Source organism: Rhinoderma darwinii, chromosome 1 (genome assembly GCF_050947455.1).
Source record: "Rhinoderma darwinii isolate aRhiDar2 chromosome 1, aRhiDar2.hap1, whole genome shotgun sequence".
Lineage (NCBI taxonomy): Eukaryota > Metazoa > Chordata > Amphibia > Anura > Rhinodermatidae > Rhinoderma > Rhinoderma darwinii.
Window position 1 is genome coordinate 110,258,482 of NC_134687.1, and position 26,699 is coordinate 110,285,180.

The 26,699-nt window shown below is 42.2% G+C and overlaps 1 protein-coding gene across 5 annotated transcripts in view; it reads right to left on the reverse strand.

Moving 5' to 3' along the window:
- The window catches only part of KLHL2 (kelch like family member 2), a 225,830-nt gene that overhangs the window by 52,153 nt on the left and 146,978 nt on the right, over positions 1 to 26,699 (reverse strand). For all 5 annotated transcript variants that reach the window (XM_075860272.1, XM_075860275.1, XM_075860273.1 and 2 more), the window contains one exon: positions 1,616 to 1,732. In XM_075860272.1, the coding sequence (XP_075716387.1) occupies positions 1,616 to 1,732 (117 nt within the window). The remainder of the gene's footprint in view (positions 1 to 1,615; positions 1,733 to 26,699) is intronic.

Sequence of the window (26,699 nt, forward strand, 5' to 3'; positions counted from 1 at the left end):
GAAATCCATCAGAGAGATAGCACAAATGTTAGGAGTGGCCAAATCAACAGTTTGGTAAATTCTTGAAAAAAAACCAAAAAAAACAGAGCGCACTGGTGATCTTGTGAACTCCAAAAGACCTGAACGTCCACGGAAGACAACAGTGGTGGATGATCACAGAATCCTTTCCATGGTGAAGAAAAAACCCTTCACAACATCTACCCAAGTGAAGAACACTCTCCTGGAAGTAGGTGTATCAGTATCGAAGTCTACCATAAAGAGAAGACTTCATGAGAGCAAATACAGAGAGTTCACCACAAGGTACAAACCATTAATCAGCCTCAAAAATAGAAAGGCCTTAGACTTTGCCAAACATCTAAAGAAGCCGCCCAGTTCTGGAACAGCATGAAACTAAGATCAACCTGTACCAGAATGATGGGAGGAAGAAAGTATGGAGAAGGCTTGGAACGGCTCATGATGCAAAGCACACCACATCCTCTGTAAAGCATGGTGGAAGCAGTGTGATGGCATGGGCACTGGGTCACTAGTGTTTATTGATGATGTGACTGAAGACAGAAGCAGCCGGATGAATTCTGAAGTGCTCAGGGATATACTTTCTGCTCAGATTCAACCAAATGCAGCAAGGTTGATTGGACGTCGCTTCACAGTACAGATAGAAAATGACCCAAAACCTACTGCAACCCAGGAGTTTTTTTTAAGGCAAAGAAGTGGAATCTTCTGCAATGACCAAGTCAATCGCCAGATCTCAACCCGATCGAGCTGCATTTCACTTGCTTAAGACAAAACTTAATGCAGAAAGACCCACAAACAAGTAACAACTGAAGACAGCTGCAGTAAAGGCCCGGCAAAGCAACACAAAGGAGGAAACCCAGCGTTTGGTGAAGTCCATGGGTTCCAGACTTCAGGCCGTCATTGCCTGAAAAGAATTCTCTACAAAATATTAAAAAATATATTTTATTTATGGTCATGTTAATTTGTCCAACTACTTCTGCACTCCCTGAAATGGGGAGGTTGTATATAAAAATGGTTGCAATTCCTAAGCGTTTCATAGGATATTTTTCTTCAACCCCTTGAACTAAACCTGAAAGTCTACACTTCAATTGCATCTCAGTTGTTTCATTTCTAATCCAATGTGGTGGCATGCAGAACCCAAATCATGAAGATTGTGTCACTGTCCAAATAATTCTGGACCTAACTATCTATAGCAGTAGTGTAATGGAAAAAATAGGAGGAAACCTCCAGCTTACCAAATCCTAATTATGAATAAGAGCACTGCCTGTGCGCGAAACGCGTAGGCTCGGGCATCTGCCCGCATCATAAACTACCTTGAGACTGCGTCTCCTCTTTAATTTTTAGCATTTTTTTTCATATCAATAAAAGTGGGAACCACGTATCCCTTTTACCCTGACACAGCGCTGGATCATCTCCTTTCTTTCCTATCTATAGCAGCCTGTATGTACTGTCTGCATAGAGCTCAGTATGTATGTAAAAAAGATTTGCTTAGAATTAGTAAAATGACAAAATACAAGGCATTTTGTCTTTTTAATACCGACAACTGGAATGACAACTACTTTTTTTTTAAAAGTAAAAATATATTTGTTTATATTTTGCCTACCTGAACTAAGTAATCTCTTGAAAGTAATGGGAGACGGACATGTTCCATTAGATGTGCCATGTGCTCCTGGCGCACATCTTTGTCATGGTTTACCCAGGTAATGACTGCTTCAAATACCTTAAAGAAAAAAAAAAGATTAAACTAGGACAGAATAATATTTCAATTTAACACATTTCCTGATGAATACAAATAACGGAGTTTGGTCTCTCTCTCATATAGGGCTCTTCTATATCTAGTAACCCCTCCATATGCACCATTTAGCGGAGGTCATGGTAAGACTAAAGGTGACCATAGGCACAATGATCTAGCCTTGATCAAAATATTCTGATAAATACCACATTCTCACATTTGATTATGACAACAATAAACTAGAATAATTAGAAAGATTGCAGTACAAAAGATCAAATATAAATCAGTATTAATTCACCACTAAAATAAAAAACACAGTAAATATTCTATGGAAAGCAAATAAGCATATAGTCATTCAACAAGATCCTACCGTGTAAGGAACCAGCCAACACACGAAAGTATACAGAAATCACATAATGAAAACACAATACCAGTAAACAGAGACAAAACAATGATTACCTATGGGTAGATTTGGGAAAATTAAACGAATATAATGAAAAGTTATACAATTTTCCAATATGTTTTTATGTGATTCATTCAAGTATCAATTCCTTGTGGTTTTCAAGATCTCTGCTTGCAGTGATTCAAAAGGAACCTTCATTATTTCGGCAGCTCTAACAATCCATGCACCTGTGTGATCATCACATTACTGGGACTGATTTGTATCCACTGGCAGTAAACAACAAAGTTTCCTATTGAATGACTGCAAGCAGAGATATTAAAAACCATTAGGAATTAATAAAAAAAAAATATCTGGCAAACTTGTATAAATTCACATTATACAACGAATAAGCTTTATTTGCTGAAACAGAAATACCCCTGTTCTACTAAAATAAGCCAGATTATATAATAATTCATACAATATCATCACAAATCATTGACAAGACAAAAATGCAAACAAAATTCTAAGTACTGTTCTGTCACCGTCTAACTCTACATTTTCATTTCAGGGTGCCAAAGAAAAGACCTGCCTAGAATTCAATGATCAATGGTAAGAATGATCTAATGTAACACATTTTCATGTCATGTCGCTGTCTTATTACACTTTAAATTTATTATTATTTGGCGTTGGTTAGCATCCATTTCTAAAAGAAAAACGTAAGGACTTTGGAGACTCATATCAAACCATTAGACTCAGGCCTTGAGAAATACACAATAAAGAGGTACGATGGGAAAACCTGAAGGCAATGGAAATAGACTGCATGATCCAAGTTATTAAACAGCACAGAAAATGTAGATGCTGAGAGGGCACCTCAGACTGTGTAACGTTTCTCATCAACAAACCGAATACACAGACTCCTAATGTCAGGGTGTTTGAGAAGCTATCCAACCGGAGAGGAATCCCGAACAGTGAGCAATAGTACCCCCATCAAATTAGCTGGCACGATCATCAGCACAGGGTAAAGAGCTGGGTAAATCTGTGATGGTCATTTAGCACGTGATTGCTTGTTATGACAGCACTTATGTTTTGCTCTACTTAAAGGGGTGGTCTCACGCAGAAAACTTCTATAACCCTCCGAGATCAGCTGTTATTGCCAACATAAGCCATGTCTGGTCAAATGAAGATTACATGACAGTCATTTAAATAAATAGCCACTGATGTAACGCATAGACAGCTTGTATCCTCTTGTGGCACTCTTAGGCTATGTTCACATGGAGTATTTTGCAGGCGGAATTTCTGCCTCAAAATTACGTTTGGAAGTTTGAGGCAAATTTTCCTCTCCCTGCACGCCGATTTTCGCAGCATTTTTCGCCCGCGGCCATTGAGTGCCACGGGCATAAAACGCTGCGAAATACGCTTTCTCTGCCTCCCATTGAAGACAATGGGAGGTCAGAGACGTAAACGGCAGAAGATAGGGCATGTCCCTCCTTTCTCCCGCGAGACGGTTTTACCGCTCGCGGAAGAAAACTGCCCCCGCCTTCCATTGAAATCAATGGGAGGCATTTTCGGGCCGTTTTTGATGAGTTTGGCGGCACGGTTTCCGCGCCAAAAAACTGTGTGAGCATAGCCTTAGGCAGTGTTCACACCTCCGGCACAATTATGTCAAAAATGCCAGAAAAGATAGCGCAGCATGATAGTAAAACATAGTCAATGACGGTGTCCGGCTCTGTAAGTCTCCAAGAACAGAGCGGTTCTCTGTTCTGGCTCATAGGAGGGGGGTTCTGAGCGGAGAACTAGATTTCCCAATCAGGCATACGCACAAGGTTTTTTTCATAAAAATAAACTTGTTTAACTGGTTCAGGACCAGACACAGATTAAAGGGAACCTGTCACCAACATTTTAGGTATCAAGCCAGCAATACCTTGTGAAAGTGGGTGAAAAATCATTGTTAGCTAACCTATAAATATGTTCAAAGTCGGCTCTGTACCTATAGCCCTTATTCACATGAAAGTGAAAAACGGGCGAATGATGTTAAAAACGGATCTGTTACATGGGGATTGGCAAGGTAACTACTAGTTCCCTTGCTGGCTATCGTTGGCATACTCACTGTTGCAGCGCTTCTTCAGGCGCTTCTCCTATTCCAAAATAGCCTTATTCCACCCTACACATATTCCTAGTGTCACCCAAAAAAAAATCCTATTTCAATCAGTCCCTCCTTTCATTCACTTCTAATCAGAGAGACCAGTGTTCTATAAAAAGGGATTTCTTATTTTATTTACTCCAGTATATTTTTTCATATTACAATGTCCGAATCAACATACTCTACCCAATCTTTTTTTTTTTAACATACACGTCTCTCAATGATGGTGCATGTCAATGATACCAGAATTAGTCTGTGTTCACATCACCGTCTGTGTTCCGCTGAGGGGTTCTGTCGTAGGTTTCCGTCGGGTTAACCCCTCAACGGAAAGGCAAACGGAAATCAAAGCTTCCGTTTCCCTCACCATTGATCTCAATGGTGACAGAGACCTAGCTAATGGTTTGTTTGTCACCGTTGTGACAGGATTCCCTCGCTTTGAAGGAATGAATAGCTCAGTCGACTGCGCTATTGATTCTGTCAAGAACATTGGAACCCTGGCACGATCTACAGGGAGGCTGGCGTGGCACCATCTGCAGGGAGGCTGGCGTGGCACCATCTGCAGGGAGGCTGGCGTGGCACCATCTGCAGGGAGGCTGGCGTGGCACCATCTGCAGGGAGGCTGGCGTGGCACCATCTGCTGGGAGGCTGGCGTGGCACCATCTGCTGGGAGGCTGGCGTGGCACCATCTGCAGGGAGGCTGGCGTGGCACCATCTGCAGGGAGGCTGGCGTGGCACCATCTGCAGGGAGGCTGGCGTGGCACCATCTGCAGGGAGGCTGGCGTGGCACCATCTGCAGGGAGGCTGGCGTGGCACCATCTGCAGGGAGGCTGGCGTGGCACCATCTGCAGGGAGGCTGGCGTGGCACCATCTGCAGGGAGGCTGGCGTGGCACCATCTACAGGGAGGCTGGTGTGGCATCATATACAGGGGCGCTGTAAATAGTGTCTAGGTGAACATGTGACCTTCCTTTGGGTGTTTTCAGGGGGCTGGGACAAAAAAAACCCGACCAATGAAATGCATCAGTTTTTTTAACGGCCATGAAAAACTGATGTAAAATGGATGCCAAACGGCCATTAAAAACGGACAGACGGACTGGAAATGGATGAAAATTTGGAGACAAACGGATGCAAAATGGCCATAAAAAACAGTTGATCAGTTTTTAATGGACATTTTTTTTTCACTGTCGTGTGAATGAGCCCTTAGTATTCCGGTTTTCAGTGGTTCCGCGACGTATGAAAATGAGCACAAAAGAGTCAAACTTCACTCGAAGAGTGTCAGATTTTCATTCCTCCGGCGTTTCAGAGTTGACGCCGCCTCCTTGTTTTTGATGGACAGCTTCTCTCACTCCACTGCACATGAAATCCTGCACATGTACCCGCGCGGCGCATGCGCCGTTAAATATTTCAGTATGAATGAATCAGGGAAGGGTGGTGAGGCACGTGTGCGCTATTTGAAACGAGATTTCGGCATTTAGGGCTGGACAGGCGGCGTACGTGGGAGTAGTTAAGATCCTGCGTCACAAAATTAAAATTAATTACCATAAAAGGTGGTAAAAGTTTAAATGACAATATTACGGGCAAGAGGAGGACGTGAGGAGAGAAGAACACATAAATGAACTATGGACCGCTGCGGCCACTAAGGGGTCAGGACGTTTTATAAGGTAAGATGGTGATGACAGGATCCCTTTAACTATATTTATTGTGTGTAACTTTTCTATTTGTTGGACCACAGATGTGATTTTTGTGGCAAGTGCTTGTTATTTTTACACACCGTTTTTGCTTTTGTATAATTATTAATCTGGGTATGTAAATAACTTATAAAAATTATAAGAGATAATTTTTTTATCATCACACACTGCAACCTTAAAATAGACTTTATATTTGCTCTTGCCATCATCTGCTGTTAATTTGAATTTAAGATGTTATCAGATTTAGGGTAACTGGATCAGGAATATACACAATGATAGGCTGGGCGGTTTAGTCGGCAGTGATTTCTTTCTTACACTTTATTACTAGTATAGTGTGAATGGGGGAGACTTTTTTTTTTTCCCATTATACTGTTCGTCCTGTTACTGGAGCAGGCATAGGGAGCCCATTTGAATGGGCACTGTGTAATACTATATTTACCCTGCAGCAGCTGGAAATATGCGGCCACTCGATGCTTCCCTAGCGATAACAGCTGATCATCAAAAGTGAGGGCAGCTACACTCACTGGAATCAGCCAATGTCTAAGAAAGCTGCACTTACAAAACCTCATCCAAACATAACGCTTTAACCCCTTTTTCCTCCCTACCATCAAACTCACTCTCAACTACTCTACATCTCAAATACATTTCCTGGACATGACCATATACATGAGAAACAATATCATACAAACAACTATCTACCATAAACCTACAGGCCGTCCAGCATATCTGAGATGGAACAGCTTCCATCCGAGACACAAAGAAATCCATCATCTACAGCCAGGCTCTGCGGTACATACGGATCTGTTCAGACTGTGAAGACAGAAAACAACACCTGCTATCACTGAGGAATACATTCCTACAACAGGGATACCATCCACGGATTATAGATGATCAGATCTACAGAGCAACAAGAATTCCAAGGAGAAATCTTCTGGAGTACAAAAAGAAGGAAGACAACAGCAGGGTGCCCCTAGTGGTCATATACAACCCCCAAATGAACATCTTGAGGAAAAGTGCTGCTGATCTCCAACCTGTATTCAACAGAGACCATAAGCTGAAGGAAATATTCCCGGATTTACCTCTCCTTGAATATAAAAACCCACCAAACCTAAGGAATCTCCTGGTCAGAAGTGCCCTCTCATCACCATCAGAGACTGGCACATTTCCTTGCAACAGTAGAAAATGCAAGACCTGTACCAACATCTTGTCATCAAACACCATCCAGATACCAAACACGCAGCAGGACTATAAAATCACTGGCACGTTCTCCTGTACATCCTCCAATATAGTGTACATGATCCTGTGTACAAGGTGCATCAATAAAGGAATCTACATTGGAGAAACAATACAAAAACTACAAACCAGGATGAATCTTCACAGACATACAATAAAACAGGAGGTGGATACACCCGTGGGAAAACATTTCTCTGGACCTGATCACAGTTTGGCAGATTTAAAGTTACTAATTCTGAAGGGTCATTTTAAAAACAACAGAGAAAGAAAAATTTGGGATTTCAAGATGATAATAAAATTCCAGTCATTGACACAAGGCCTCAATCTAACACCTGGATTTATGAGCCACTACATGGACACACGTCACATCCCCCATCAGACTGACTCCAGATGCCTTAACTCCTAAGTCATCACCTCTATAACCTCAGTTTTATTGCCCCGGCTTATCTTAATGATGTATCGGCTCATGTACTAATTGTCTTTGTGTAACATCTTAATGTTGTGCTTTTTTCTAAGTCATTCATTTGTAAACTGCCTGAAGAAGGAGCCTCTGTGCTCTGAAAGCCGCATATAGAACTTTTATGGTTAGCCAATAAAGGTATCATACCTGCTATACTTTTGTCTTTTTTGACACAAAGGTATTTAACATTGCATACTCCCTACCTTCCAAAAGCCATAACTTTTTTCTAAGTCTCCATCTACAGAGCCATAGTATGAGGGTTTGTTTCTTAACCCCTTAAGGACGCAGCCTAGTTTGGGCCTTAAGGCTCAGAGCCCATTTTTCAAATCTGACATATTTCACTTTATGTGGTAATAACGTCGGAATGCTTAAACCTATCCAAGCGATTCTGAGATTGTTTTCTCGTGACACTTTGGGCTTCATGTTCGTGGTAAAATTTGGTCGATATATTCAGTCTTTATTTGTGAAAAATTGCAAAATTTAGAGAAAATTTACAAAAAATAGCATTTTTCAGAATTTAAATGCATCTGCTTGAAAAACAGACGGTTATACCACCCAAAATAGTTACTAGTTCACATTTCCCATATGTCTACTTTTGATTGGCATCGTTTTTTGAACATTCTTTTATTTTTCTTGGACGTTACAAGGCTTAGAACATAAACAGCAATTTCTCATATTCTTAAGAAAATTTCAAAAGCCTTTTTTTGAAGGTGCCAGTTCAGTTCTGAAGTGGATTTGAGGGGACTATGTGTTAGAAACCCCCATAAAACACCCCATTTTAAAAACTAGACCCCTCAAAGTATTCAAAACAGCATATAGAAAGTTTTTTAACCCTTCAGGCATTTCACAGGAATTAAAGCAAAGTGGAAATTAAATTTGCAAATTTCATTTTTTCTGCTGAATTTCAATTTTATTCAATTTTTTTTTAGTAACAGAGAAGGTTTTACCAGAGAAACACTACTAAATATGTATTGTCCAGATTCTGCAGTTTTTAGAAATGTCCCACATGTGGCCCTACTGCGCTCGTGGACTAAAACACAAGCCCTAGAAGCAAAGAAGCACCTAGTGCATTTTGAGGCCTCTTTTTTTATTAGAATATATTTTAGGCAGCATGCCAGGTTTGAAGAGGCGTTGAGGTATCAAAACAATGGAAACCCACCAGAAGTGACCCCATTTTGGAAATTACACCCCTCAAGGAATTCATTTATGGTTTTTGTTATCATTTTGACCGCACAGTTTTTTCACAGCACCTATTTGAATTGGGCTGTGAAATGAAAAAAATGATATTTTTTCCAATAAAATGTCATTTTTGATCAAATTTTCTTATTTTCACAGGGAACAACATACCCCATTTTGTTGCCCAATTTGTCCTTAGTGCGGCAATACCCCATTTGTGGTGATAAACTGCCGTTTGGGCCCATGGGAGGGCTCAGAAGGAAAGGAGCGCTATGTGTTTGTTGGAGTCCAGATTTTGCTGGATTGGTTTTCGGGTGCCATGTTGCATTTGCAGAGCCCCAGAGGTATCAAAGCAATGGAAACCCACCAGAAGTGACCCCATTTTGGAAACTACACCCCTCAAGGAATTCATTTATGGTTTTTGTTATCATTTTGACCGCACAGTTTTTTCACAGCACCTATTTGAATTGGGCTGTGAAATGAAAAAAATGATATTTTTTCCAATAAGATGTCATTTTTGATCAAAATTTCTTATTTTCACAAGGAACAACATACCCCATTTTGTTGCCCAATTTGTCCTTAGTGCGGCAATACCCCATTTGTGGTGATAAACTGCCCTTTGGGCCCATGGGAGGGCTCAGAAGGAAAGGACCACCATTTGGCCTACTGGAGCTTTTCTGGTGCTAAGTCATGTGTGCAGAAGCCCCTGAGGTACCAGTACAGTTGAAACCCCCGAGAAGTGACCCCATTTTAAAAACTACACCCCTTAAGACATTCATCTAGAGGTGTAGTGAGCATTTTGACCCCACAGGTACTGTGTAAAAGATAATGCGCAGCAGATGGTGCAGTGTGAGATTTGCAATTTTATATATGTATATGCCATTTCAGTGTCCAATATAGTGTGCCCAGCATGCGCCACCGGAGATATACACCCCTTAAATTGTAATGTGGGTTCTCCTGGGTGCGACAATACCCTACATGTGGCTGTTATCAGCTGCCTGGGCATACGGCAGGGCTCAGAAGGGAAAGATGAGGGGGGTAAGCTGTGCGGAGTGCATCAGGGTAAATTGAAAATCAAGGGATGTATGATACATTTTAAAACAATCTTTTATACAGAGCCCTGGTTTTTCGGGACACGTGTCACATTGGTATATTGTGTTCTTCCTTATCCCCCTCTTATAGCAGACTCTGCACCTCTTTTGACTCTTTCCCTTTCCACCGGTTTGGGGACCTTCTCCTGGAAAGTGTTGCCCTGGTACGATGCGCCCCCCCTTCCTGGTCCCTAAAGATTAGATCTTGAAATTCCAGGAAAGTTCCCCTCTGGCCTGCACATCGACGTAGCACATACGCATTGTACAAAGCCATCTGTATGATGTGCCCGGCCAGCTTCTTATACCTCACCGCATGGCGCTGTAGGGCTTCAGGACTTGATTTGACAAGTCCATCCCTCCCATGTACCTATTGTAGTCCAGGATGCAGTCTGGTTTGGGGGTGGCCTTTCCTTCATATATCCTAAATCTGTAGGTATACCCTGATGCACTCTCGCAGCTTATACATCTTCACGCCATACCTTGCCCTCTTACCTGGCAGGTACTGGCGGAATTGAACCCTCCCTTTAAAATGTACCAGGGACTCATCAATAGAAAAACACTTCTCGGGGGTGTATGCTTGGGAAAACCGGGCACTGGAACGGTCTAATAGGGGTCTCCGTTTATACAAACGGTCAAAACTGGGGTCATCTCGGAGTGGGCACGGCTCATTATCAGTATAATGTAAGAAGCGAAGTATTGCCTCATTTATTTATTTTTTTAGGTTCCAGTTCATTTCTGAAGTTGCTTTGAGGGGCCCATATATTAGAAACCCCTATCAAACACCCCATTTTAGAAACTAGACCCCTCAAAGTATTCACAACAGCATTTAGAAAGTTTATGAACCCTTTAGGTGTTTCACAGAAATTTAGAGCAAAGTAGAGGTGACATTTACTCTTTTTATACCATTTTTTTTATAACACAAAAGGATTTATCAGAGAAACGCAACTCAATACTTATTGCCCAGATTCTGCAGTTTAGAGAAATATCCCACATGTGGCCCTCGGGCGGTAATGGACTGAAGCACCGGCCTCCGAAGCAAAGGAGCACCTAGCGGATTTTGAGCCCTCTTTTTTATTAGGCACCATGTCCGGTTTGAAGAGGTCTTGTGGTGCCAAAACATTGGAAACCCCCCAAAAGTGACCCCAATTTGGAAACTAGACCCCTTGAGGAATCCATTGTAGTTTTCATGGGGTGCATGCGGCTTTTTGATCAGTTTTTATTCCATTTTTAGGTGGCGTGGTGACTAATAAACAGCAATTCTACTATTGTTTTTGTATACTTTTTTTTTTACAGCGTTCACCGTGCGCTATAAATGATATATTAACTTTATTCGGCGGGGCGATACGATCACGGCGATACCAGATGTTTATAGTTTTTTTTTATGTCTTATGGCGTTTGCACAATAAAATACGTTTTGTAAACAATCATTCACTTTTTGTGTTGCCTTATTCTAAGAGCCATAACGTTTTTATTTTTCAATCAATAAAGCCGTGCGAGGACTTATTTTTTGCGTAACGAACTGTATTTTCCATCAGTACCATTTTTAGGTACATGCGACTTTTTGATCTCTTTTTATTCCATTTTTTGGGAGGTGAAGTGACCAAACAATTGTGATTGTGGTACGGTTTATTAATATTTTTTTTTACGGCGTTCACCGTGCGGGATAAATAACAAAATAATTTTGTAGTTCAGGCCGTTACGGACGCGGCGATACCAATTATGTATAGTTTATTTGTTTGTTTATATATTTTTATTAATAATAAAGGCCTGATAAGGGAAAAAGTGGGACTTTTACTTTTATTACTTTTAAAACTTTTATTTTCTTATTTTTACACATCTTTTTTTAACTTTTTTTTTACTTTATTACTTTGTCCCACTAGGGGACATGAGGGCAGGAGGCCCTGATCGCTATTCTAATACACTGCACTACATGCGTAGTGCAGTGTATTAGAACTGTCAGCTACTCACTGACAGCAAGCATAGTGGGTCCTGACGTTGTCAGGACCCACTAGGCTTCCGTCTATGGCATAGCCGGACGCCATTGTTTGGTGTCCGGTTGCCATAGTCACCATCGCCGGCCGCTATCGCGTAGCAGGCCGGCGATGGCAGCTTAACCCCTAAAAAGCCGCGATCTCTATAGAACGCGGCTTTTAAGGGGTTAATCAGCGGGGACACAGCGATCGGTCCCCGCTGTAGGAGCTGTGACAGCTGCTGAACAAGACAGCAGCGTCACAGCTCCTGTATGTGTCGGGAGGACGGCCGAAACGGCCGTTACTCCCGAGACGTACTATTACGGCATGGAGCGCGAACGATACAGCTGCCATGACGTAATAGTACGTCAAGGAGCGGGAAGGGGTTAAGGGATAAGTTGTAGCTTTTAATTGAGCCAATTAATGCACCATAAAATGTACTGGGAAATTGGAAAAAAAAAATCTTTGTGAGGCAGAATGGGAAAAAAAACAGCAATTCCTTCAATGTTTATTTTGGTTTCACTGTGCAGTAAAAACGTCATGCTAACTTTATTCTGGGGGTCAATAAGATTACTGCAATACCAAATTTATTGTTTATTTTTATTGAATACTACTTTTACAAAGAAAGAAAACTTTTTTTGTATTGCATATTCTGAGAGCTATAACTTTATTTTTCTGTTGATGGAGCAGTGTAAGGGCTTGTTTTTTTGCGGGGTGAACCCTACTTTTTATTGTATCATCTATTCTTCATTTTTAAGCCGTTCACCCTGCAGGTTAAACCTTTCAAGACAGAGCTCATTTTGGCCTTCAGAATCAGTCCCATTTTTTCAAATCTGACATGTGTCAATTTATGTGGTAATAACTCTGGAATGCTTTTGCCTATCCAAGCGATTCAGAGATTGTTTTCTCGTGACATATTGTACTTTATATTAGTGGAAAAATTTGGTCAATAAATTCATTGCTTATTTGTGAAAAACACCAAAATTCAGAGAAAATTTGCAAAAATTATGATTTTTCTAAATTTTAAATGTATCTGCTTGTAAAACAGATGGTAATACCACACAAAATAGTTACTATTTTACATATTCCATATGTCTACTTTATATTTGCATCGTTTTTTGAACATTATTTTATTTTTCTAGGACGTTACAGGGCTTAGAACTTTAGCAGCAATTTCTCACATTTTCAAGAAAATGTCAAAAGGCGATTTTTACAGGGACCAGTTCAGTTCTAAAGCGGCTTTGAGGGCCTTATGTACTAGATAGACCCCATAAATCACCCGATATTAAAAACTGCACCCCTCAAAGTATTCAAAACAGCATTCAGAAAGTTTCTTAACCCTTTAAGCATTTCACAGGAATTAAAGCAATGTAGAGGGGAAATTGACAAATTTTATTTTTTTTGCTGCAATTAATTTGTAATACATTTTTTTCTGTAACACAGAAGCTTTTACCAGAGAAATGCAACACAATACTTATTGCCCAGATTCTGCAGTTTTTAGAAATATCCCACATGTGGCCCTAGTGTGCTAATGGACTGAAATACCGGCCTCAGAAGCAAAGGAGCACCTAGTGGATTTTGTGGCCTCCTTTTTTTAGAATATATTTTAGGCACCATGTCAGGTTTGAAGAGGTCTTGTAGTGCCAAAACAGTGAAAATCCCCCAAAAGTGACACTGTTTTGGAAACTGCACCCCTCAAGGAATTTATCAAGGGGTATAGTTAGCATCTTGACCCTATAGGTCTTCTGCTATATTTATTGGAGTTTGCCTGTGAAAGTGAAAATCTACTTTTTTTCTGAAAAAATATAAAAAATAATAATATTTGCAAGGAATAAAGAATAAAAAAGCACCCCAAAACTTGTAAACCTACGTCTCCCGATTACAGCAATACACCATATGTGGTAATAAACTGCTGTTTGGACCCACGGCAGAGCTCAGAAGGGAATGAGCGCCATTTGGATTTTGAAGTGCAGATTTTGCTGGAATAGTTTTCAGTGCCGTGTCGCGTTTGCAACGCCCTGGAGGGAGCAAAACGGTGGAAACCCCCCAAAAGTGACCCCATTTTGTAGACTACACCCCTCAAGGAATTTTTCTAGGGGTATAGTTAGCATTTTGACCCCACTGTTTTTTTGCTGAATTTAGTGGAATTAGGCCGTGAAAATGAAAATCTACTTTTTTCTGAAAAAACATAGAAATGTTTAATTTTTACAATGAATAAAGGAGAAAAATCACCCCAAAATTTGTAAAGCAATTTGTCCTGATTACAGCAATATGCCATATGTGGTAATAAACTGCTGTTTGGACCCACGGCAGGACTCAGAAGGGAAGGAACAATATTTGGCTTTTGGAGCTCAAATTTAGCTGGAATGGTTTTCGGGTGTCATGTCGCATTTGCAAAGCCCCTGAGGTACCAAAACAGTGGAAACCTCCCAAAAGTCCCTTTAGGGGACTGGAACGAGCGATCATTAGGTCGCTGGTACAATACACTGCAATACTAATGTATTGCAGTATAATATAATTTTTACAGGCTCCTGTAACAGCGCGATCGCTGTTCCTGTCCATTAGTCCCGGGTGTCAGCTGTAATACACAGCTGATACCTGCAGAATATGGAGCGGGCGCAGCGCATGAGCCCGCTCCATATATAACCCCCCGCACCACGACATGCTATTAAGTCGTGGTGCGCGAAGGCGTTAATGCGCAGCGGATGGTGCAAAGTGAAAATTACAATTTTCCACTGATATGCCATTTTAATGCACAATATGTTGTGCCCAGTTTGTGCCACTGAAGACAAATACCTCGTACAATGTTGAGCGGGTTCTCCCGGATATAAAATATCATATATGTGGACGTAAGCTGGTGTTTGGGCACGCTGTGGGGCTCAGAAGGGAGGGAGCGCCATTTGGCTTTTGGAGCGCAGATTTTGCTTGGTAACTATTCTGTTTGGGGTTTTGCTGGTATTTCAGTTTATGATGTGGGGGTATGTGTAAATTGGGCAGAGTACATCAGGGCATAATAAGAGGGTATACTAATTCGGTAAATAAATAATAAGCCGCAGATATGTGGCCGGTGTCGCACTGATAAATGGCGCCCGATCTTATCCGCTTTTGGACACTGCACAATTTCTGTCGCTATATTCTGAGAGCCAGAACTTTTTTTATTTTTTCTTCACCGGAGCCGTGCGAGGACTTATTTGTTGCGGGACAATCTGTAGTTTTCATTGGTACCATTTTAGGGTACATGTGATTTTTTTATCACTTTTTATTAGATTTTTTTTGCCAAGCAAAGTGACAAAAAGAACAAATTCTGACAATGTTTTTTGGCTTTTTTTCTTTTTACACTTTTCACCGTGCGCTATAAATTACATTTTACTTTATTCTACGAGTCCATACGATTACGGCGATACCAGATGTATATAGTTTTTTTATGTTTTGTGGCGTTTGCGCAATAAAATCACTTTTCGATAAAATAATTTATTTTCTGTGTCACCATATTCTGAGAGCCATAACTTTTTTATTTTTCAGTCAAAAAAGCTGTGTAAGGGCTTGTTTTTTGCGGGACGGGATGTAGTTTGTATTGGTACTATTTTGGCGTACATGCGACTTTTTGATCACTTTTTATTCTATATTTTTGAGGGTTGATGACCAAAAAAATAGTGATTCTGACATTGTTTTTTAATTTATTTTTTTTGCGCTGTTCACCGTGCGGGAAAAATAATATTATAGTTTTATAGTTTGGGTCGTTGTGAACGCGGTCATACCAAATATGTGTACTTTTTTTTTATTTTTTCATTTTTTTCCTATAATAAAAGACTTCTTATAGAAGAAAAAAAAGCATTTTTTGTTTTTGTAACTTATAACTTATTTTTACACTTTTCTAAAACACTTATTCCTTTTTTTTTTTTTTTACTTTTTACCGGTTTTACTTGAAGACCCTCAGCACTGACCGCTGCTATAATACATTACACTACCTAGGTAGTGCAACGTATTATAAACTTTCAGTGTGACGCTGAGAGTCACACTGACAGGAAGCTTATGAGGACCTGCCTCCGGCTGGTTCTCATAGGCTGCTGGGCTTGGCAGACCCGGGGGCTGTTATATGGCCTCCGGTTTTGCCTTATAACCGATTGCAGCACCTGCAATCGGTCCCCGGTTAAGTTTGTTGTAGCAACAAACGTTCGAGTTTGTTGTAGTAACAAACTTTCCAGTTCGTTGCTACAACAAACTTTCCCTGTGATCACATGACCGGAACCTGAACCAATTAGGTCCCGGTCATGTCTCCGGGACTAGAGGCAGGGGATAACAGCGTGATCCGAGTGTCAGCGTTACTCTGAGACACCCGGATCGCGCTTTTAACACCCACCATGAATTCACGTCGGAGCTGCGCAGAGCCCAGCAAGCGCCGACGTGAATTTACTGTGGGCGGTCGGGAAGCGGTTAAAGAACCTTATATTAAAAGAGATCACAAGTTTTAAGAACACCTCGATACCAACTATAAAAAAATAAATGGGAAAACTAGATTTTTTTTTCGTTTTTAACTTTAAATATTTTATTTTAAATATTTGATTGTTTCATCTCTGGTACAATACTTCTATGGCGAGCTTCTTTGAAAGTCCGAGACACTCCCCCCTCCAATGGATGAGTGCTTACGACATCAACGCTCATCCATCAGAGGGCAGTGGAAGGGGGTGGGGGAGTGAATCAGACTTCCAAAGAAGCTCTCCATAGCGAAGTCTAAGACGGTGGTGGCCATCTTGGAAAGCGGCTGTATCATTCAGGAGCAGCAGGCATGGTTGTGGATATATTTCCAATGTACAATTAAAAATAGTGTATCCGTGTGATTGGTGCAACTTTTTAATTACATTTAATTAAAAAATATTTTTGAGATACAGCTTCTTTGTATCCTGTATACAGAGGAGCTGTATCTTGCGCTGAGACCTGAATACATTAGATCAGCAGGTCCTGTGTCTCTGACGCGCAGGATCCACCTGTTAGCGATCACATCTAAGTTATGAACTTAAATGTGATCAATAACTGCTTAATCCTGCGTGTCAGGGTTTTTTTTATCCCCAGTGCGTATGAAAAAATATTGATTACTTACCGGTAATCGGTTTTTCAAGAACATATGACAGCACCCCTGGAGAGATGTCCCATCCGCTGGACAGGAAACCTGAGGATATAAAAAGGGACACACCTCTCCACACACCCAGTCTTTAACCCCTTCCCGCTCCTTGACGTACTATTACGTCATGGCAGCTGTATCGTTCGCGCTCCATGACGTAATAGTACGTCACGGGAGTAACGGCCGTTTCGGCCGTCCTCCCGACACATACAGGAGCTGTGACGCTGCTGTCTTGTTCAGCAGCTGTCACAGCTCCTACAGCGGGGACCGATCGCTGTGTCCCCGCTGATTAACCCCTTAAAAGCCGCGTTCTATAGAGATCGCGGCTTTTTAGGGGTTAAGCTGCCATCGCCAGCCTGCTACGCGATAGCGGCCGGCGATGGTGACTATGGCAACCGGACACCAAACAATGGAGTCCGGCTATGCCATAGACGGAAGCCTAGTGGGTCCTGACAACGTCAGGACCCACTATGCTTGCTGTCAGTGAGTAGCTGACAGTTCTAATACACTGCACTACGCATGTAGTGCAGTGTATTAGAATAGCGATCAGGGCCTCCTGCCCTCAAGTCCCCTAGTGGGACAAAGTAATAAAGTAAAAAAAAAGTTCAAAAAAGATGTGTAAAAATAAGAAAATAAAAGTTTTAAAAGTAATAAAAGTAAAAGTCCCACTTTTTCCCTTATCAGTCCTTTATTATTAATAAAAATATATAAACAAACAAATAAACTATACATAATTGGTATCGCCGCGTCCGTAACGGCCTGAACTACAAAATTATTTTGTTATTTATCCCGCACGGTGAACGCCGTAAAAAAAAATATTAATAAACCGTACCACAATCACAATTGTTTGGTCACTTCACCTCCCAAAAAATGGAATAAAAAGAGATCAAAAAGTCGCATGTACCTAAAAATGGTCCTGATGGAAAATACAGTTCGTTACGCAAAAAATAAGTCCTCGCACGGCTTTATTGATTGAAAAATAAAAACGTTCTGGCTCTTAGAATAAGGTAACGCAAAAAGTGAATGATTGTTTACAAAACGTATTTTATTGTGCAAACGCCATAAGACATAAAAAAAAACTATAAACATCTGGTATCGCCGTGATCGTATTGCCCCGCAGAATAAAGTTAATATATCATTTATAGCGCACGGTGAACGCTGTAAAAAAAAAAGTATACAAAAACAATAGTAGAATTGCTGTTTATTAGTCACCACGCCACCTAAAAATGGAATAAAAACTGATCAAAAAGCCGCATGCACCCCATGAAAACTACAATGGATTCCTCAAGGGGTCTAGTTTCCAAATTGGGGTCACTTTTGGGGGGTTTCCAATGTTTTGGCACCACAAGACCTCTTCAAACCGGACATGGTGCCTAATAAAAAAGAGGGCTCAAAATCCGCTAGGTGCTCCTTTGCTTCGGAGGCCGGTGCTTCAGTCCATTACCGCACTAGGGCCACATGTGGGATATTTCTCAAAACTGCAGAATCTGGGTAATAAGTATTGAGTTGCGTTTCTCTGATAAATCCTTTTGTGTTATAAAAAAAATGGTATAAAAAGAGTAAATTTCACCTCTACTTTGCTCTAAATTTCTGTGAAACACCTAAAGGGTTCATAAACTTTCTAAATGCTGTTGTGAATACTTTGAGGGGTCTAGTTTCTAAAATGGGGTGTTTGATAGGGGTTTCTAATATATGGGCCCCTCAAAGCAACTTCAGAAATGAACTGGAACCTAAAAAAATAAATAAATGAGGCAATACTTCGCTTCTTACATTATACTGATAATGAGCCGTGCCCACTCCGAGATGACCCCAGTTTTGACCGTTTGTATAAACGGAGACCCCTATTAGACCGTTCCAGTGCCCGGTTTTCCCAAGCATACACCCCCGAGAAGTGTTTTTCTATTGATGAGTCCCTGGTACATTTTAAAGGGAGGGTTCAATTCCGCCAGTACCTGCCAGGTAAGAGGGCAAGGTATGGCGTGAAGATGTATAAGCTGTGCGAGAGTGCATCAGGGTATACCTACAGGTTTAGGATATATGAAGGAAAGGCCACCCCCAAACCAGACTGCATCCTGGACTACAATAGGTACATGGGAGGGATGGACTTGTCAAATCAAGTCCTGAAGCCCTACAGCGCCATGCGGTGTGGTATAAGAAGCTGGCCGGGCACATCATACAGATGGCTTTGTACAATGCGTATGTGCTACGTCGATGTGCAGGCCAGAGGGGAACTTTCCTGGAATTTCAAGATCTAATCTTTAGGGACCAGGAAGGGGGGGCACCCAGTACTTCTGGAAGCGAGGCCACACGCATCGTACCAGGGCAACACTTTCCAGGAGAAGGTCCCCAAACCGGTGGAAAGGGAAAGAGTCAAAAGAGGTGCAGAGTCTGCTATAAGAGGGGGATAAGGAAGAACACAATATACCAATGTGACACGTGTCCCGAAAAACCAGGGCTCTGTATAAAAGATTGTTTTAAAATGTATCATACATCCCTTGATTTTTAATTTACCCTGATGCACTCCGCACAGCTTACCCCCCTCATCTTTCCCTTCTGAGCCCTGCCGTATGCCCAGGCAGCTGATAACAGCCACATGTAGGGTATTGTCGTACCCAGGAGAACCCACATTACAATTTAAGGGGTGTATATCTCCGGTGGCGCATGCTGGGCACACTATATTGGACACTGAAATGGCATATACATATATAAAATTGCAAATCTCACACTGCACCATCTGCTGCGCATTATCTTTTACACAGTACCTGTGGGGTCAAAATGCTCACTACACCTCTAGATGAATGTCTTAAGGGGTGTAGTTTTTAAAATGGGGTCACTTCTCGGGGGTTTCAACTGTACTGGTACCTCAGGGGCTTCTGCACACATGACTTAGCACCAGAAAAGCTCCAGTAGGCCAAATGGTGGTCCTTTCCTTCTGAGCCCTCCCATGGGCCCAAAGGGCAGTTTATCACCACAAATGGGGTATTGCCGCACTAAGGACAAATTGGGCAACAAAATGGGGTATGTTGTTCCTTGTGAAAATAAGAAATTTTGATCAAAAATGACATCTTATTGGAAAAAATATCATTTTTTTCATTTCACAGCCCAATTCAAATAGGTGCTGTGAAAAACCTGTGCGGTCAAAATGATAACAAAAACCATAAATGAATTCCTTGAGGGGTGTAGTTTCCAAAATGGGGTCACTTCTGGTGGGTTTCCATTGCTTTGATACCTCTGGGGCTCTGCAAATGCGACATGGCACCCGAAAACCAATCCAGCAAAATCTGGACTCCAACAAACACATAGCGCTCCTTTCCTTCTGAGCCCTCCCATGGGCCCAAACGGCAGTTTATCACCACAAATGGGGTATTGCCGCACTAAGGACAAATTGGGCAACAAAATGGGGTATGTTGTTCCCTGTGAAAATAAGAAAATTTGATCAAAAATGACATTTTATTGGAAAAAATATCATTTTTTTCATTTCACAGCCCAATTCAAATAGGTGCTGTGAAAAAACTGTGCGGTCAAAATGATAACAAAAACCATAAATGAATTCCTTGAGGGGTGTAATTTCCAAAATGGGGTCACTTCTGGTGGGTTTCCATTGTTTTGATACCTCAACGCCTCTTCAAACCTGGCATGCTGCCTAAAATATATTCTAATAAAAAAAGAGGCCTCAAAATGCACTAGGTGCTTCTTTGCTTCTAGGGCTTGTGTTTTAGTCCACGAGCGCAGTAGGGCCACATGTGGGACATTTCTAAAAACTGCAGAATCTGGACAATACATATTTAGTAGTATTTCTCTGGTAAAACCTTCTCTGTTACTAAAAAAAAATTGAATAAAATTGAAATTCAGCAGAAAAAATGAAATTTGCAAATTTCATTTCCACTTTGCTTTAATTCCTGTGAAATGCCTGAAGGGTTAAAAAACTTTCTATATGCTGTTTTGAATACTTTGAGGAGTCTAGTTTTTAAAATGGGGTGTTTTATGGGGGTTTCTAATACATAGGCCCCTCAAATCCACTTCAGAACTGAACTGGCACCTTCAAAAAAAGGCTTTTGCAATTTTCTTAAGAATATGAGAAATTGCTGTTTATGTTCTAAGCCTTGTAACGTCCAAGAAAAATAAAATAATGTTCAAAAAACGATGCCAATCTAAAGTAGACATATGGGAAATGTGAACTAGTAACTATTTTGGGTGGTATAACCGTCTGTTTTACAAGCAGATGCATTTAAATTCTGAAAAATGCTATTTTTTGTAAATTTTCTCTAAATTTTGCAATTTTTCACAAATAAAGACTGAATATATCGACCAAATTTTACCACGAACATGAAGCCCAAAGTGTCACGAGAAAACAATCTCAGAATCGCTTGGATAGGTTTAAGCATTCCGACGTTATTACCACATAAAGTGAAATATGTCAGATTTGAAAAATGGGCTCTGAGCCTTAAGGCCCAAACTAGGCTGCGTCCTTAAGGGGTTAAAAAGAACTCAGGATGAGAAATAGTTTAGTTTATATTGTTACTTATTTATTTTTTGCACCACCCAAGTGAAATTCCCTCACACCTTTATATATATATATATATATATATATATATATATATATATATATATATACACACACACACAGTATTCACAAAGAATCGCTTTGAATTTAGGTTAGCGATCTACCTTATGAGGGCTCATCTGCTACAAACAATAGGGAGGGTAACAGCGGGGTGCGGTCATAGGTTCTTGAAAAACCGATTACCGATAAGTAATCAATCTTTTACCCTTTCACCTATGACAGCACCCCTGGAGATGTAAAATAGAAATCAGTATTTTTAGGGTGGGACCACAGCTTGTAGCACCTTTCTACCAAAGGCCAAGTCAGAGGCTGTATGAAGTTGTAATCGGTAATGCTTGAAAACGGTGTGAGGAGAACTCCATATCTGGTCTAGAGATGCCTCTGCTCTCTCCGCCTACAAAGTGGACACAGCCCTGGTGGAGTGAGCTCCGAAAAACTCTGGGGGTTTGAGCTTCTGATTTAAGTAGGATTTATATAAGACACTGTGGTCGTGTTGTCGGAATAGATCTTTAAGTGTCGACCTGAAATTGCAGGTATGGATCTCTTCAAGGCCTGAAGAACTGCCGCCAGTTCCCTGAAGTTGGAGGATTTCTGAACGGTCCGTTGATCCCATTGACCCTGAAGAAAAGAGGAGTCGTAATGAGCTCCCCACCCCAAAGGACTCGCATCTGTGGTAATGTTGAGAGTAGGGGTTAACTTCCATGGAATACCCCGCATGAGGTTCTCCCTGTTCAACTACCATCTGAGAGACAGCCAGGCTGCGGATGACATGTGTAGGGGTTGGTCTAGGGAGAGACTGCTCCTGTCCCACTGATTTAAAATGTCCCACTGTAAGGGGGGATTCACACGAGCGTGTATTCGGTCCGTGCGGGCCGCGTGGTTTTCACGCGGCACGCATGGACCAATACAAGTCTATGGGGCAGTACAGACAGTCCGTGCTTTTTGCGCAGCGTTTGTCTGCTGCGCAAAAAGCGCGACAGGTTCAATAACTCTGCGTATTTCGCGCATCACGCACCCATTGAAGTCAATGGGTGCGTGAAAATCACGCGCACCACACGGAAGCACTTCCGTGGGACGAGCGTGATTCGCGCAACAGCAGTGAAAAGGATGAATGAAAACCGAAAAGCACCACGTGCTTTTCTGTTTCCGAACATCCAAACGGAGTGTCTTTGCGATGAGCGAAGCCGGACAAGCGTACCGAACTTCACCGGGTTCGGCCAAACTCGTTTTGGCCGATCCCGGCAAAAAAATTATCGGTACGCGACGTCAGGAGATAGTCACTGTCCATGGTGCTGAAAGAGTTAAACTGTTTCAGCACCATGGACAGTGACTTGCGATCCCAAAATACATTAACCTGTAAAAAAAAAAACGAAGTTCTAACTTACCGATTACTCCTGTCTCCTTCCTGCAGTCCGACCTCCCGGGGTGACACTTCAGTTCAAGTGACAGCTCCAGCCAATCACAGGCCAAGCACAGGCTGCAGCCAATCACAGGCTGCAGCGGTCACTTGGACTGCTGCGTCATCCAGGGAGGTGGGGCCCGATGTCAAGAGAGGCGCGTCACCAAGGACGCGTCACCAAGGCAACGGCCGGGAAGTTCTCGGTAAGTAGGAACTTTATCTTTTTTTTTTACAGGTTTTTCGCTGTTGTGTTCGGCATTCACTGTCGAGGGTGCTGAAAGATTTAGCTCTTTCAGCACCTTGGACAGTGACGGGCGTTGACAAGCCTCATCTCTATGATGCCGGCTGCGCGAAAATCACGCAGCCGCGCATCAGACACGCATGACACACGCAGCTGTCAAATGGTTTTTGCGCTCGCAAAACGCTGCGTTGTTTGCGCGCGCAAAAACGCAACGTTCGTGTGAATCTCCCCTAAGGCCCTGGACCTGAAGTGAGCCCATAGTACAGCTGGGATGCATGATGCCATGAGGCCCAGGACGGACATAGCTTTCCTGAAAGATGTCATATGGCCTAGGTCGATTTCTGATATTCTGTCTATCAGGGGATTGACTTTGTCTTCTGGAAGGAAGGACATCTGCTTGGAGGAGTCTAGCAGAAGTCCTAGGAATACGCATCTTTTTGATGGGTTTAAATTTGATTTTTTGAAATTTATGTTCCATCCTAACTTTGCTAGTATAGCGCAAACTATTTGTATTTCTAGGGTCAAGGTTTGAGATGTTTCTGCGACCAACAAAAAAATCGTTCAGGTACGGGATCAGGAGGATGTCGTTCGTCCTGATGTAAGAGATCATTTCCGCTATTAGTTTTGAAAATACCCTTGGAGCTTGTGAGATGCCAAAGGGGAGGGCTCTGTATTGTAGGTGAAGTAAAGACCCATTGAGTGTCACTGCTACCCTCAGATATTTTTGATGATGCTGACATATGGGTACGTGGTAGTAAGCATCCTCCAGGTCTATTGATGCCATCACGCAATCCCTGGAGAGATTTATAGTTGACGCAATGCTCTCCATGCAGAATTTTTTGTAGGTCAGATAAAGATTTAATCTTTTTAAGTTTATAATGACCCTGTGTTTTCCTCCTGTCTCTATGCTTGGAACCTGAATTAGGACTCTTTTTTTTAGGAGTGACAGGACTTCTAATTCTAGGATTTTCTGCCGCTCTGGGTCCCTTAAAAACCTTGTGGGAAAAAAATCTGTCTGGGGGAAGAAACCTGAACTCTAGCATGTAGCCCGTTCTTATGATTCCTAGAATCCAAGGATTCGCTGATATCTTCTGCCAATCCTTGAAAAACAGGGAGAGACGACCCCCCACCATGGACCCTTTGGCGTCATTGTTGGTCTCTATTTTTAGGGTCATTTTGGGGCCTGAAGAGAAAGGACTTATCCTTCCTTGTAAATCTTGAGGATCTAAATTCCTGTCCCCTAGGGTTAGGTCTTTTGTTATTAGGCCCTTTGGGACGAAAGGAATCTTTTGTTGGTCTTGCTTGTGTAGGAAACCCCTTCTTGCTATCTGACGCTTTTACCAGAAGGTCGTCAAGTGGGGGCCCAAAAAGATAATCTCCCGAGCAGGGAATAGCGCACAGCTTCCCTTTGGATCCAGTGTCTCCTTTCCAGGTTTTCAGCCAGATAGCTCCTCTAGCGGAACTTGACAGGGCGGCTGATCTGGCGGAAAGGCGTACAGAGTCTACTGAGGCATCTGACAAGAAGTCTGCTGCCTTGGAAAGTGTTGGAAGGGAGGATAAGATTTGATCCCGAGGGGTCGTCTTTTAGATGAAGCTCCAATTGTGCGAGCCAAATTTTCAGAGATCTGGCCACACAAGTCGCTGCAATGCCTGGTTTAAAGGCCCCTATAGAAGCTTCTCAGGTCTTTTTTAGATAGAAGTCAGCCTTCCTATCCATAGGGTCAGACAAGGAGCCTGGATCTTCAAAGGGAAGGGAGTGTTTCCTTGAAATTTTAGCTACTGGGGCATCGAGTCTAGGGGTGTTATCCCAGTCCTTACATACATCGTCCTCAATGGGATACTTCCTTTTGAGGAATTTGGGAATACCTGCTTTCCGATCAGGATTTTTCCATTCTCTTTTAATGAGGCTGGTTATGTTCCTATGGATGGGAAAGGTTCTATTCTTTTTAGGCCCTAGGCCTTGAAACATTGTGTCCTGGACAGACCGAGGTTCCTTAGGATCATCAATGTTCATAGTAGCCCTTACTGTCTTGAGGAGTAGGTCTATGTCTGCTGCTGGGAACAAATTCTTCCCTCCCCCGTCCTCACCTGAGGAATCTAAGGAGCTGTACTCCCCTTCTCCTAGTTGAGGATCCTCCTCAGCTGAGAAATCAGAATCTATCCGGCTAGAAGAGGCAGATGGTAAATCTTTTTTCCTTTTAAGGGACTTTAGGGAGTTTCTAACTTCTGCCCTCACAATATCCTTGATACCTGTGGCTAAGTTTGTAAACCCCTTCTGAGATAATGTTGTCTAAACATTTGACAGAGCCTTTTATTATAGGATGATGCAAATTTCTTTTTACATATAGCACATTCCTTGTTGTGGGCCTTATCCTGTTTTTTTCTAGGACAATCCCTGGCCTAAACATATGTACAAAAGAAAGGGGAACAGTATTTAGTAAGGAAGAGGGTCTTTTAATCTTACCCCATATTCCTGGCGTCCTCAAGTACCGGAATGGAGGACTTGTCCTGGTGCTTCTCCTGGTGTTTCCATAATGGAGGAAGAAGACTGGAGACCGAAGCTCCTGCTGTTTTAAGCCTAAATAGACCTTGGATTGGCTGGGAGGCCCTCAGCTCCGGACGCTGGAGCGCTTCCTCCCCGCATGGGTCACCGGAACCACCGCCTACTGGAGTTTTGGACGCGTCACCCCGCCGGAAGTGACGCATCACGGCGACCGGAAGTCTCGGTGAATGCGCCGGAATCTGCCAACGCTGGGCATCGTCCAGCCCAGAGAGCCGAACGTGACTCTGGGAAACCGCTCCCCGCCACCTCCAAGGAGGGAGGCGATGGACCAGGAGAGGAGGGAGTACCTATATCAGCTCAAGGTTGTTCCCTCCAAAGGAAACTTACACCTTCCAGAGTACCCCTAGAGAAAATAAGGTAAGACCTTGCTAGGGGGTCTGCAACCCCGGGAGAAGTGTTTTCCTCAGGACAATCCTTCCATCCAGAGGACAGGAAACCTAACTGGGTGTGTGGAGAGGTGTGTCCCTATTTATACCCTCAGGTTTCCTGTCCAGCGGATGGGACATCTCTCCAGGGGTGCTGTCATAGGTGAAAGGGTAAAAATGGGATGGATCCCGCATACCAGATGTCACTGGTGTGCCAGACCTCACTTTGACATATGGCGTGGGAATGTTCGTATATTATTTCATTCTGGAGTAAGGTGATTTCTATGCAGTCTACTATCCTCATGATTCCAGTACCTAATTTCCCCGTGGTATGTCTACTGGTTTTCATAGACTAATCAACATGGCCATATGACATGCGTATATTCCTACGGAAAACTCGGGTTTTTTGCCAAGAAGGTAGCAGCGATGAAGAAATTGGTTAATACTACTATTCCGTTCGAAAATGTGGTGTATAAAAATAGAGGTTGCCTTAAAAAAAATGTTGCATGACTACTTGTATATTTTTGCGTGACTACGCTCATACTTGAAAATTTCTTTTGTCCTGC